Source organism: Macaca thibetana, chromosome 7, assembly GCF_024542745.1.
Source record: "Macaca thibetana thibetana isolate TM-01 chromosome 7, ASM2454274v1, whole genome shotgun sequence".
Lineage (NCBI taxonomy): Eukaryota > Metazoa > Chordata > Mammalia > Primates > Cercopithecidae > Macaca > Macaca thibetana.
The window spans coordinates 32,009,770-32,022,387 of NC_065584.1; the positions used below are offsets into that span (position 1 = coordinate 32,009,770).

The 12,618-nt window shown below is 45.2% G+C and overlaps 3 protein-coding genes across 7 annotated transcripts in view; 2 read left to right on the top strand and 1 right to left on the bottom strand.

Moving 5' to 3' along the window:
- ACYP1 (acylphosphatase 1) overlaps positions 1–12,618 on the top strand; it is an 820,450-nt gene that overhangs the window by 248,843 nt on the left and 558,989 nt on the right. The gene's annotated exons all lie outside the window — the stretch shown is intronic.
- Positions 1–12,618, top strand: part of TMED10 (transmembrane p24 trafficking protein 10) — a 553,877-nt gene that overhangs the window by 60,318 nt on the left and 480,941 nt on the right. The gene's annotated exons all lie outside the window — the stretch shown is intronic.
- FLVCR2 (FLVCR heme transporter 2) overlaps positions 1–12,618 on the bottom strand; it is an 81,314-nt gene that overhangs the window by 37,951 nt on the left and 30,745 nt on the right. Inside the window, exon 1 of one of the 5 annotated variants that reach the window (XM_050798795.1) lies at positions 4,685–8,283. The exons of the other annotated variants lie outside the window; for them this stretch is intronic. Coding sequence (XP_050654752.1) covers positions 4,685–4,738 — 54 coding nt within the window. The 5' untranslated portion in view covers positions 4,739–8,283. Of the gene's footprint in view, positions 1–4,684; positions 8,284–12,618 lie in introns of those variants that run through there. 5 annotated transcript variants of the gene reach the window in all.

The following is a 12,618-nucleotide window of genomic DNA, read 5'->3' on the forward strand; positions in this document are numbered from 1 at the left end:
ATAACAGTAAGCGATGAGGCTGAACTTCCAGCTCTGGCCATCTGTACTAGTTTGTACTCTCATCCATTAGGTAAAGGTGCTGGTCTTAAATGTTATTCAAACCAGGAGGAAGGAGGGGAATATGTACTGAGTGTCTGCTATGTGCTAGACAGCATGCTAAAGGGTTTTTTTTAACATGATATTTCATCTATGCCCTCACAACTACCCCCTGAAGTTGGCACCATCATCTCTGGTTTGGGGTGTTTTTTGTTTTTTTTTTTTTGAGACAAGGTCTCATTCTGTTGCCCAGGCTGGTACAGTGGTACGCTCTCAGCTCACTGAAGTCTCTACTTCCCGGGTTCAAGGAATCCTCTCACCTCAGCCTCCCAAGTAGCTGCGGCCACAGACGTGTGCCACCACGCCTGGCTAATTTTTTTTTGTATTTTTAGTAGAGACGGGGATTCACCATGTTGCCCAGGCTGGTGTCAAACTCTTGGGCTCAAGCAATTCACCCGCCTGGGCCTCCCAAAGTGCTAGGATTACAGGCATGGGCCACCGCACCTGGCCTCTGATTTGGTTTTTGCAGATGAGAAAGCCCCTGTAATTTGCCCGAGGTCAAAACAGCTTCTCCTGGCAAAACTGAGATTCAAACCCTTGGCTATCTGATGCCAAAGCCCTCAACGGACAAGTGAATGCCACAGAAGAGTGACTGCCCTCAAACACCCAACACTCCCTCCAGTATCATATGCTCCATTCTGTAGTTCAAATGTCCCCAAATGTGTAGCTGTTGGAGGAAGCAAGGGTGAGAGGTGTCTCCAGCTACAGTTTGGTTTCTTTGCCACAGTTACACTTGATGAGTTTCTTGTTCTTACGTCATGCTTAGTTTTGTTTCTTTCTGTGTAGTGTGTTGTCTCCCAAACTAGACTGTTAGTACCTTGAGGACAGGGACGTTGACTCACATTTGCTCATGTGACCCTTCCCCATACCACGTCTGACACAAGAACAGAGACGGCACTCAGGAAATATTTTCTGAATGAAGAAATGACTCTTAGAACTCTGCAGCTCAAACCTCACTCAAGTCGTTCCAGGCTGCTCTGCAGTAAACAAGTTGGGTACAGTAGCAGTTTGCTGCATTGTAGGAGTTTAACCACCCAAAGCAAGTAGATGCTAGATGAAACGACCCAAGGAAGCCCCTACATAGTGAAGACCTCCCGTTTGGGGTGCCCCAAGATTAGGCATGGAGGGGATTGGAATGCAAACCAATCAACTTCTCACCCTCAGACTTACACTCAGTATTTATTGAGCACCTGCTGCATACTAAGCACCCTACTCAGAAGGGAGGAGAAAGATGCAAGACAAGGAGCTCACTCTCACCCGATTTATAATGTAATATACCTTGATCTTGACCTACTGCTTTGGTGTTGGGTTTCCTCCTCATCTTGGTTGAGGGTGCAAGTTAGCTGAAGAGCAGAGATACCCTAGGCTGTAAACAGAGAAGTTGCTAAGTTTAGGGGAAGAAATGAGTTTTACAAGGAAAGTTTTCTGATTAAAGAAAAAAAAAGGAACACTGACAAAGGCCTTATTTTATTTTTTTAGCTAAGCCCAGTATTTATGCTTGCTTTCCATCATCATCAACTCAGAAGCTTCCTGGCACACACACTCCCCCTTTTAAGGGCTGGGTGTTCCCCTTGGAGTTGTCCTCATGGTGAACTCCACAAAGGGCCAGCCTAGGTCTCCTTTGGGTGGAGAAGTGAAGAATCCACTGCCTTTTCTTTCAGTGGCAGAACAAATCACTGTTGCTACAATACACTAACGTCCCTCTAGCTGACTGTGCTGACAGCCAGTGGTCACAGAACTTCCCCATGACTCAGCTAGGAAGGAGGAAAAATGAGTGGGTGTCTTTCAAACCACCCGGCCAGCTGAGATCACATCAGATCACATCATGCAAATCTTACTCCAAAGTTTTCACATTTGAAGTAGGCGATGTGCAAAGCGCCATTCAAATGCTTTGGCACTGACTGCCCACCAACTCTGTCCCAGACACCAGCAATCAACAGCCAACAGAAGGATTCTACGGTCTTGTGCATTCCTTCAACACTAACCCTCCTCCTATCCCCCCAACTCAAACGTGCCACTCCCTGACCTTTCACAGATAAAACAGCCCAAAGGAGAATAATTGTCTCCTTTGTCTGCAAGGCAACGTGTTGTCATTCCTAAAAGGGGTGCTCACATGACGATCAATGTTTCTAATCCTCCCATGTTTCCTTCTAAATCTGAATGGACTTTCTGGTAATAGCTCTCCTATTCTGATTTTTTTCAGGGGTGAAACCCTGCCAATTACTTGCTGGCAGGCCCTGGAAGAGTTGCTGCTTCATGGACTGCCATGGGCAAAACCCAGTTCCTCTGGAGCTTGCACTTAAAGAAATAGATAGGATGGGACCCATGTAGCTTTTTCCGAAGAAGCCAACTTCATAAGTTAACTAATCCTGCCTCAGGATCCCAGACAGACAGCTGGAAAGAAAAAGAAATCTAAAGCTTACACCAAGAAAACTATTAGTCACTCACATCTATAACATCTGAGAGAGAGAAAGAGAGAGATTGCAGCACCATTAGATGTGGCCCTGTTATTTAGGGAGTTACTCAGGGACCTGCTTACCTAAAAACATCTCCTAATATCCTGCTCTAAAGTCACCTGCCCTCCTACTTGGGCTGACATTTGCACCATTAGCCACTCTGCTGTGACTGGCTTATAGTCTAATCTCTCTTCCCTTCAACCTGAACTCTACAAGAACAGAGGGCTATTGCCAGCAGGGACCTTCCCTTTCTCATTCATTGCTGCATCCCCAGTTGTGAAAATGTTCGTTGTTTGGCACAGAGTAGATGCTCAATAATATTTGTTCAATAAATAAAATAAAGGCTATGGTGCATTGTCTTCAAAAAAAAAAAAAACAAAAAACAAAAAATGACAGGCCAAGGGGAGGACAGCCTTCTTTACTGGCTTTCATTTGTCACATTGCTTGCTGTCAACTGGAAAGACATAGGGAAGCTGGCTGGAGGGGGTGCAATTCAGGACGAGCAGAATTCAAAGAACTTGTTGTAGAACAGAGACAAAGATGGGATGACCAGGTGATTGTGTGGGTTATTTGCAAGGGACAGAGATCTGGTCCAGGATGGGGGCACACCAATAAAGGACATGGCTTTTGGTGAGGTAGCATGAGAATGCAGGGGTAGCCATACCTAGAGGGAAGACAATGAGGAACCTTCCTCTGTAAGGAGAGAGAGAGGAATTCTGGAGAGAAAAACATGTCGAAGGGAAACCGCAACATCTTCCTAAGGGTTCTAACATCTTTACCAGGGCTCTCCAAGCCCTACGGATCCCCATTTGTTACCATTGATCACTGCCACTTGCTAACTGTGAGGGGCTGTGAGAAAACTTGGTAGGGCCAGGACCACCGTGCCCTTAGGATAAAGCTTCTCACTCCCAGGCCTATCTCCTGAGGGTGGGGACGAATCAGTTCTGTGCTATGCCACCATAGCCATTTTCCTACACTGAAGAGAAGAACCATCCTAGGCACCTATAGACTCAAACGTTGCATCTTGCCGCTCTTTGGCAAAAGGCCCTTCTCTAGCAAGCTGTCAGTTTCCTGGAATCAAAAAGAACCAGAATGCTCCACAGGATTCCTGGAGCTGCCAAACAGCTCAGCTCAAGAGGATCAAATCAGCAAGTGCAGCTTCCTTTCTTTGCCGATGAGAGGAATGCTTTGGAACTGAGAAGCTCTGAGAGAGGTTCCTACAGTAAGGATGATGGAGCTTATCCTGAACCATGAGCTGGTGTAAAGGCAGGAGTGCTGAGCCCTCTACATGGAGGGCATGGCCCCTAATCCAGGCAGGACACGATGTGTGTCTAGAGAAGCTCTTTTTATTCTAGTGTCAAAGGGCAAGTCCAGAGTATTTTTTAATTTTTTAGATGAGGTCTCACACTGCTGCCCAGGCTAGAGTGCAGTGCTGCAATTACCGCTCACTGTAACGTCAAACTCCTGGGCGCAAGTGATTCCTTCTAGCTCCCAAGTAGCTAGAACTACAGGCATGTGCCACCACACCCAACCAACTTTTTAACTGCTTTTGTAGAGATGGAGTCTCACTATGTTGCAAAGGGCTGGCCTTAAACTCCCGGCATCAGGTGATTTTCCCACCTCAACCTCCCTAAATGCCAGGATTGCAGGTGGGAACCACCACATCCAGCCTTTTTTTTTTTTTTAAGTTCAAGAAAGGGCACTAAAAGTCAACACTGGCAAAATATTTCACCATTTTCAAGGCACCTACACATCCAACATTTGAGGCTATTACCAGAGCCTCAAAACCACCCAGTGAGATCAAGAGCAGGATGCCCAAAGTCCAGACGAGGAAACAGAGTCCTGTCAGGGCCAAACTGTCTTCTCCACTTCATAACTGAGTGGAAGCAACTTGAAGTCACAGAGCTAATCATCAACATCGAGACTTCTGAGGTTCCATTCCCAGCCCTGCTCTCTTCCCATGGAATCTTACTGAGTCTCAAAAAAGCACCAAGCAGCATCATATCCCCAGAAGACATGGTCTGAGACTCAAGGTGATCCAGAAACACTTCTGGTTTGGAGCCAGCCAATTCATGAATCACTGTTTGCTTAAATAAACTCTTTAAAAAACAATTAATTGCACCTCAGTTTACCTTTTTTAACACTAGAATGTCGTAGAACATGAGTTTGGTAGAGAGGGAAAACATAGATGTGGATTCAGTAAATGTTTACAGAGGGGTTACTTGGTTCCAGGAGCTGTTTCACATAGACGTTGCCTCATTAGCTTTCATGGCAACCCTGCGAGGCAGGCATTCTTGCTGTAGAAAACAAAGCCGATACCCAAAGAGGAGAGGTGTCCTGCTGGAGGCCCCAAATATGGCTGCTGGGTCCAGCTTCCATGGCTTCTATACCAGGAGTGTTCAAACTTCAGTGGGCATCAGAATCCCTGGAAGGAGAATCAAAAATACATATTCCTGGGTCCCAACCCAGAGGAGCTAATTCCTTGGGTCTGCTCTGGTGCCCAGGAATTTGCTTTTTATTATCATTTTTTTAATTTTATTTTTTCTCGAGACAGGGTCTCACTCTGTCCCTCAGGCTGAAGTGAGGCGGCATGATCTTGGCTCACTGCAACCTCCACCTCCTGGGCTCAGGTGATCTTGCCACCTCAGTCTCCCGGGTAGCTAGTACTACAGGCATGCACCACCATGCCTGGCTAATTTTTTGTATTTTTTATAAAGATGGGGTTTTTCCATGTTGCCCAGGCTGGTTTCCAACTCCTGGACTCAAGCAATCCTCCTGCCTTGGCCTCCCAAAGGGCTGGGATTATAGGCATGAGTCCCTGAATTTGCATTTTGGATGAACACCCAGGTGGTTCTGGTGCTAGAGACTCCATGGATCACACTTTAGAAGCAATTGATCTCCACCATGCTGAGGAAGAAAATCAAGAGAATTCTCAGCTGCTGGCTTCCCCTACGTGTCCTAGGCACAAATGGTGGGAGAGAGGTGTGTTCCTGTCTAGCTTCTCAGCAGAGAAGGAATGAATCCCTGGGTGTGCTCAAATGGGTGTCTCCACAAACCTATCCAGCACCCAACAGGAAGCCCGGGATAAAAGTCTAAGGAGGCCTGGATTGCTCAAAAGGCAGCTACTACCCCAAACAAACAGCCCTGAGAATGAACCATGCTTTAACATGGATGCCTCATCAGGGTGGTGGATCACGTCTGTAATCCCAGCACTTTGGGAGACAGAGGAGGGCAGATCACTTGAGCCTAGAAGTTCAAGACCAGCCTGGGCAACGTGGCAAAACTCCATCTCTACAAAAAAATACAAAAATTGGCCCGGCGTGGTGGCATGAGCCTGTAGTCCCAGCCACTGGAAAGGCTGAGGTGAGGTGGGAGGATCACCTGAGCCTGGGGAGGCTGAGGCTACAGTGAGCCGTGATCATGCCACTGCACTCCAGCCCAGGCGACAGAGTGAGACACTGTTTCAAAAAACAAAACAAAAAAACCCATGGATGCCTCATGCCTGCTCACCAACTGTGTTTTCCAGTAGATGGACACAGCAAATAGACTTGCATACAGCTACCTCTAGAGCCACCAAAGGAGACCCAGCCATGTCAACCCAGTCATTGTGTTCAGAAATCAGGAATTTCCAGGGGAGAGAAGACGAATAAAAGGAGAAAAACAGCCCTCAAGCTTGCTCCAGCTTCTGTGTCCCTCTCTTTGGGAGCCGGCAAGGCTATGCAATCAAAAGCAGCCTCCTGAAACTGAAAAGGACTTGTGTTCAACTCCTCTCTGGAGAAGCAATCAGAGGGGAGCCAAAGCAAACACTGCTCCCTCCTGAGGCTCCGGACACAAGGCTGAACCCAAAGAAGTTGGGAAGGAAGTAAGATCTATCCTCACCTCCTATCTCACGCTTCTACAAACACAGATGGTGCTGCTGTTATCTGCCCTCATGCTGGGTCAAGGCTGCGTCTTGAATTGTGTTGGGATGAGAGGCTGAGCTCAAGTTTTTGCACAGCATGAAAAAGGAAAGATGCCTGTAATCAAGTCAGAAAGTAGAATTGTCTGGCTGGGCCACCAGAGCTTACAGAGTGCCCTCCCATCTATGAATGATTCACTAAAGAAAAAGGCCCTTAGCTCTGTAGAATCCAGGGAGGGGAGATATTCCACTGGGTTAACTTGGGAATGGTGCTAGGTAGAAGTCAGGAGGTCAAGAAAGAAAGAAGAGGAAACACCAGATATCACCTTAACCCTATGGTTGTTGTTATTGTTGTTTTAATCATCCTTGATAGCACTCCAACCTACATCCTGCAATCCACACAGGGCTGTTTGATGTTGAGGCTTGGGGGGAGTTCAAGTCAAGGGAAGGACATCCTGTTAACAGCATTGTTGGAAAAAGATCAAGAACCAGGAGATGGAAAATAGCTGTGAACACCTGATAAGCCTGGGCATCCCCCGCCCGCCTCATCCCCGCCCGCTTCCTTCAGTCTTAGGTTTGTGAGACTAAAGTCTCGTGCACAGGCATAGGGGTTGACCCAGTGAGTATCTCCGTCACCCCAGAGTCTCCAAAGTCTTCATCACCGCACTCAGGGAATATTACACCAATTTCCTGCACCCATATTGCTTTTAGTTTAAGTAGCTCTCAAAAGGGACAAATCCCCATCAGGATACTACTGGGATACTTCCTGGAATGGCCCAGCCTCCCCTGTGTACCAACTCCTGGTCACTTCACTCATTAAGAATCAGCTCAACCTTCACCTTAAGGAAGCTGCCCTGCTTGTCCACAGTGCACCCACACTGGGGCAATGTCCGGTAATATTAGGAGAGGCTTCAGTATTGGCCTCTCTTTCTAGATCCAGAGCCAACAGAAGACAGAGGTGATTACCTTTACTGATGATGGTACTGAGAACATCTGTTCTTTATTTAGTATTTTTTTTTTTAAGTAGAGACAGGGATCTTACTATGTTGCCCAGGCTGGTCTTGAACTCCTAGACTTAAGCAATCCTCCCTCTTGGCCTCCCACAGTGCTGAGATTACAGGCATGTGCCATCACAGCTGATCTCACTTAGCACTTCTTATCTGAGAAACTATTACCTAAATGCTATCCACATATTGTCTCATTTAATCCTTTCCTGTAGCTTCTGCAGTAGCAAGTATGAATGCTATTTTACCAAAGAAGCCCAAACCTATGAAAGTTATGAGACTTGTTAAAGGGTACACAGCAGATCTAGCCACAGTATTCTTAATACCCTCGGCCTGGCACAGTCCAAGGCACACAGTACGGATTCAGTAGCTTTTTCCACATAAGGAATAAGAACAAGTCACATCAAGAAGACAACCCAGGCATGAGAATCTTCTCCAACCACCTGAACTCTCAGTTAACTGATTGGTCATCTTAATTTCTTTCAGGAAGTGAAAACCTGTTCATTTGCCCATCCATCTGCAAGCAGCTGTTATGCCCAGGGCCTTGCTCTGAGACACAGGACAGATGTGTCATGAAACAGGAAATTTTCCTTGACCCCTTTGTGGGCTTCATGACAGGGGTGCCTCACTTAGCCCTCAGCTCTCAACCCCTAGAGGGAGCGGGAGCACCCAGGCAAGCGGGTACAGGAGCTGGAGTGGTCGCTTTTGGGCACCAGCAGGAGAAAAACTCCATGCGGGTCCTGCGGCAGCATCTAGGGGGAGTACCTGTGACCCCCGAAGCTCCAGAGCGTGTTTGTTACACTGCGCTCCTTTAGCTTAAGTGTTTAACAGCTCAGTGGACCCTCTGCCTTTTCATGAGGGCAGAGAGCCAGTGTGACAGCTTTGTGTATCCTGAGCTCTTGCCTGGCATCCAGGAAAAAATCAGATGGCACACATGAATTGAAGGAGAGTAAATGCAGAGGATTTTATTGCCGATAGAAGTGGCTCTCAGTGGGAAGGGGAGCTGGAAAGCAGATGGAGTGGGAAGGTGTTCTTCCCCTGAGGTCTGGCTGTCCCCGGCTGGACTCTTCTCTGAAGTCCTGCTGTCCAGCCATCCCTCTAAAGTAAAGCTGCTTCTCTCTGATGTCTGACTACTTCTTCTCTCCTTCTCTGCTCTCTGTCAGTGGAGCCTGAGGGTTTTAAGGGTACAGGATGGGGGTTGGCCAGGGGTGGTTTTGGAAGAGGCAACATTCCAGCAGGAAAATCGGGATGTAAAGTCTCACTTTGGGCTGCGATTTCAGGCTTGAGGGTGGGGCCCTCGCCAGGGACCCCACCCTTTTCTGCCTGGAATTTCTCTGCCTCCTGTCCCTATCATCGGCCCATGCCTGGCCCTCTGGGAAGTTTCCCACTTAGTAGGAAGAAGATGTGGAAATGGAGGGGAGGTGGACAAGAGGAAGGATAAGGAAGAAGGAGAAATAGACAAACCACCAGAAAACAAAGGCCAGTGGTGGAACAGAGCCAGCAAGTACACAGGCTTGGGAATGCATTCTTCAGAGCATAAAGGCTGGTGTGGATAATGGCAGCAGGGGAGCAGGGATTCCAGCTAGAAGGGAACACCTCAAAAGCAAAGTATCTTTTGTTCACATGGTGGTGGTTAAATATACACAATTGTTGATTTTTAAGCAATTTTTAACTGTATAGTTCAGCAGCGCTAAGTACGTTCATATTATTGTGCAACCATCACCTCCATCCATTTCCAGAATTTTTTCATCTTCCCAGTCTGAAACTCTGTACCCATTAAACAGTAACTCCCCATTCTCTCCTTCCCTCAGCTTCTGACAATCACCATTCTACCTTCTGTTTCTATTAATTTGACTACTCCAGGTAACTGTGGTGTAATAAAAATATTATTTGGTCTTTGTCCTCTGTTCTTGGTATAGAGCTACAAAAATTCTTGGAATTTCCTGAGTGATAGGAATATCTCATCATTTCCTAAGGGGCCCCTTTCCAAGACACCAATGTTTATGCTAATGAGGTGACGTAGGGAGCGCTCCTAGATAGCCTCAGGAGGGGGCTGATCACCAGAAAGACCAGAGATTAGAACTTGGAAATGTACAGCTCCATCCCTTTACCCACTCCAGGGAGTTTATGCTAATGAGGCAACATAGGTAGCGCTCCTAGGTAGCCTCAGGAGGGGGCTGGTCACCAGAAAGATCATGGATTAGAACTTGGAAATGTACAATCCCATCCCCCTGCCCACTCCAGGGAGGGGAGGGGAGGGGAGGGGGCTAGAGACTGTGCTGGATAAAATCTCTGGAACAGTAGAGTTTCAGAGAGCTTCTGGTTGGTGAGCACATCCAGGTGCTGAGAGGGTGGAAGCATAGGGCTTGGAAGCTCCACAACCCCCATCCCCATTTCCTGCCCTATGCGTCTCTTCCATTTGGCTGTTCATGAGTTGTATCCTTTATGATAAACGAGGAAATGTGAGTAAAGTGTATAATAAACTAGGAAATGTGAGTAAAGTGTTTTCCTGCGTTCTGTGAGCTGTTAGAGCAAATTAAACCTGAAGAGGAACCATGGGAACCCCCAATTCACAGCTGGTTGGCCACAAGTTTTTATACATTTCACTGCATATAACAACATATATGTATATATTTCGTTGTACCTAGATATACATACAAACACACATACACCACATTTTATTTATTCATCTGGAAGCACAGACACTTGGGTTGGTTCCATGTTTTACCTATTGTGAATAATGCTGCTATAAACATGAGTATACAAATATCTGTTCAAGTTCCTGCTTTCAATTTTTTTACCTAGAAGTGGAATTGCTGGATCACACGGTAACTTTATTTTTAATTTTTTTGAGGTGCTTCCATGTTGTTTTCATAGCAGCTGCACCATTTTACATTCCCACCAGCAGTGCAAAAGAGTTCCAATGTCTTCACATCCTTACCAACACTTTTGTTTTTAAATAAAAGCCATCCTAAATAGGTGTGAAGTGGTATCTGACAGTGGTTTTGATTTGTATTTCCCTAATGTCGAGCATCTTTTTAGGTGCTATGACCATTTGTACATTTGTTAGCTCATTTTTAAATTGGATTGTTTGTGTTTTTTTGCGATTGAGTTGTAAGAGTTCTTTATACATTCTAGAAATTAATTCCTTATCAGATATATGATTTGCAAATATTTTCTCCCAAATATGGGTGACTTTTTTAGTCTGTTAATAGCATCTTTTGATGCATCAACATTTGACATTGATGTAGTTTAATGTTTTCTTTTCTTTTAGTACCTCTGCTTTTGGTATCAGATCCAAGTAATCTTTGCCAGAACTAACATTGTAAAGCATTTCCCCTGTTTCCATCTAAGAGTCTTATGGTTTTAGCTTTTATGTTTAAGTCTTTGATCCACTTTTGAGTTAATTTTTGTATATAGTATAATGATGTTACTGGAAAGGGGTTCCAATACAGATCTCAATAGAGGTTTCTTGGATCTTACACAAGGAAGAATTTGGGGGAAGTCCATAAAGTGAAAGCAAGTTTATTAAGAAAGTAAAGGAATAAAGAATGGCTACTCCATAGGCAGAGCAGTGGCATGGACTGCTCAGCTGCTTATATTTATTGTTACTTCTTGATTATATGCTAAACAAGATGTGGATTATTCATGAGTTTTCTGGGAAAGGGGTGGGCAAGTCCAGGAACTAAGGGTTTCTTTCCTTTTTAGGCCACATAGGGTAACTTCCTGATTTGCTACGGCATTTGTAAACTGTCATGGTGCTGGTGGGAGTGTCTTTTAACAGGCTAATGCATTATAATTAGCGTATAATGAGCAGTGAGGATGACCAGAGGTCAGTTTCATCACCGTTTTCGCTTTCGTGGTTTTGGCTGGCCTCCTTACTGCATCCTTTTATCAGCAAGGTCTTTGTGACCCGTACCTTGTGCCAACCTCCTATCTCACCCTGTAACTTAGAATGCCTAACCTCCTGGGAATGCAGCCCAGCAGGTGTCAGCCTCATTTTACCCAGCCCCTAGTCAAGATAGAGTCGCTCTTGTTCCAACGTCTCTGACAACGCAAGGGTCTAATTTCATATGGTTATCCAGTTTTCCCAGCACCCCTTATTGAAAAGGCTGTCTTCTCCTCATTGAATGGTCTTGACACCCTTGTTGAAAATCATTTGACCATATACCTAAGGGTTGATATCTGGACTCTCTATTTCATTGGTCTATATACCTGTCTTTATGCCAAATACAACATTGTCTTCATTACTGTAGCTTTGTAGTAAGTTCTGAAATCAGAAAGTGTGAGATCTCCGATGCTGTTCTTCTTTTTTGAGTTTGTTGTGGCTATTCAGGGTTCCCTGAAATTCCATATGAATTTTAGGGTAAGGATTTTTCTATTTCTATGAAAACCGTTACTGGGATTTTGACAGGGATTACATTAAATCTATATATCGCTTTAGGTAGCTTTGACATCTTAACATGCAATCCATAAACACAGGCAGTCTTTCCATTTATTTATATCTTATTTAATTTCTTTCAGCAACATTTTGTAGTTTCCAATACACTTGACTTTTATATCCTTGGTTTATTCCTAAGTATTTTATTTTTTAATGCTATTGTAAATTGAATTGTTTCTTAATTTTTTGGGAGGGGTGTTGTACATTGTCAGTGTATAAAAATGAAGTTGAGTTAAAGCAGGTTAAAATGTTGCAAATTCCATGTATTCATTTTGCAGAGGAGAACTGGGGACTGGATGCACAGCATGGGGGAGGAAATGGGGCAAAGGTGAGTTTAAAAGTCATGGAATTTCCTATGGCTTTGAATGTGTCTTTTTCTTGGTTGGGTGGGCTTGGTTGCTGTAGATCTTTGACTTCCATAGCTTCTCAAAGGAAGTTATTTTAGCCACTTCCTAGTTAACATTTCTGTGGGAAAATGAGGGCCTGGAGCTTTCTAGTCCACCATCTTGCTGACATTCCTCTCCACTGCCTAAGTCTTAGACCCAAAGAGTATATCCCAAGGAGACAGTATGGAGCCAGAGTGGTCAGAGCAGAGCCAAGGCTGGGAGGTAACAAGAGACAGGTTAAATAGGAAAAGGCAGGGAGCGGAGGTCTGGAAATTGGAAACCGAAGACTTAGACTTAAGTCCGTGAAATTAACAAGCAACTGTAACAATGCCTGGCA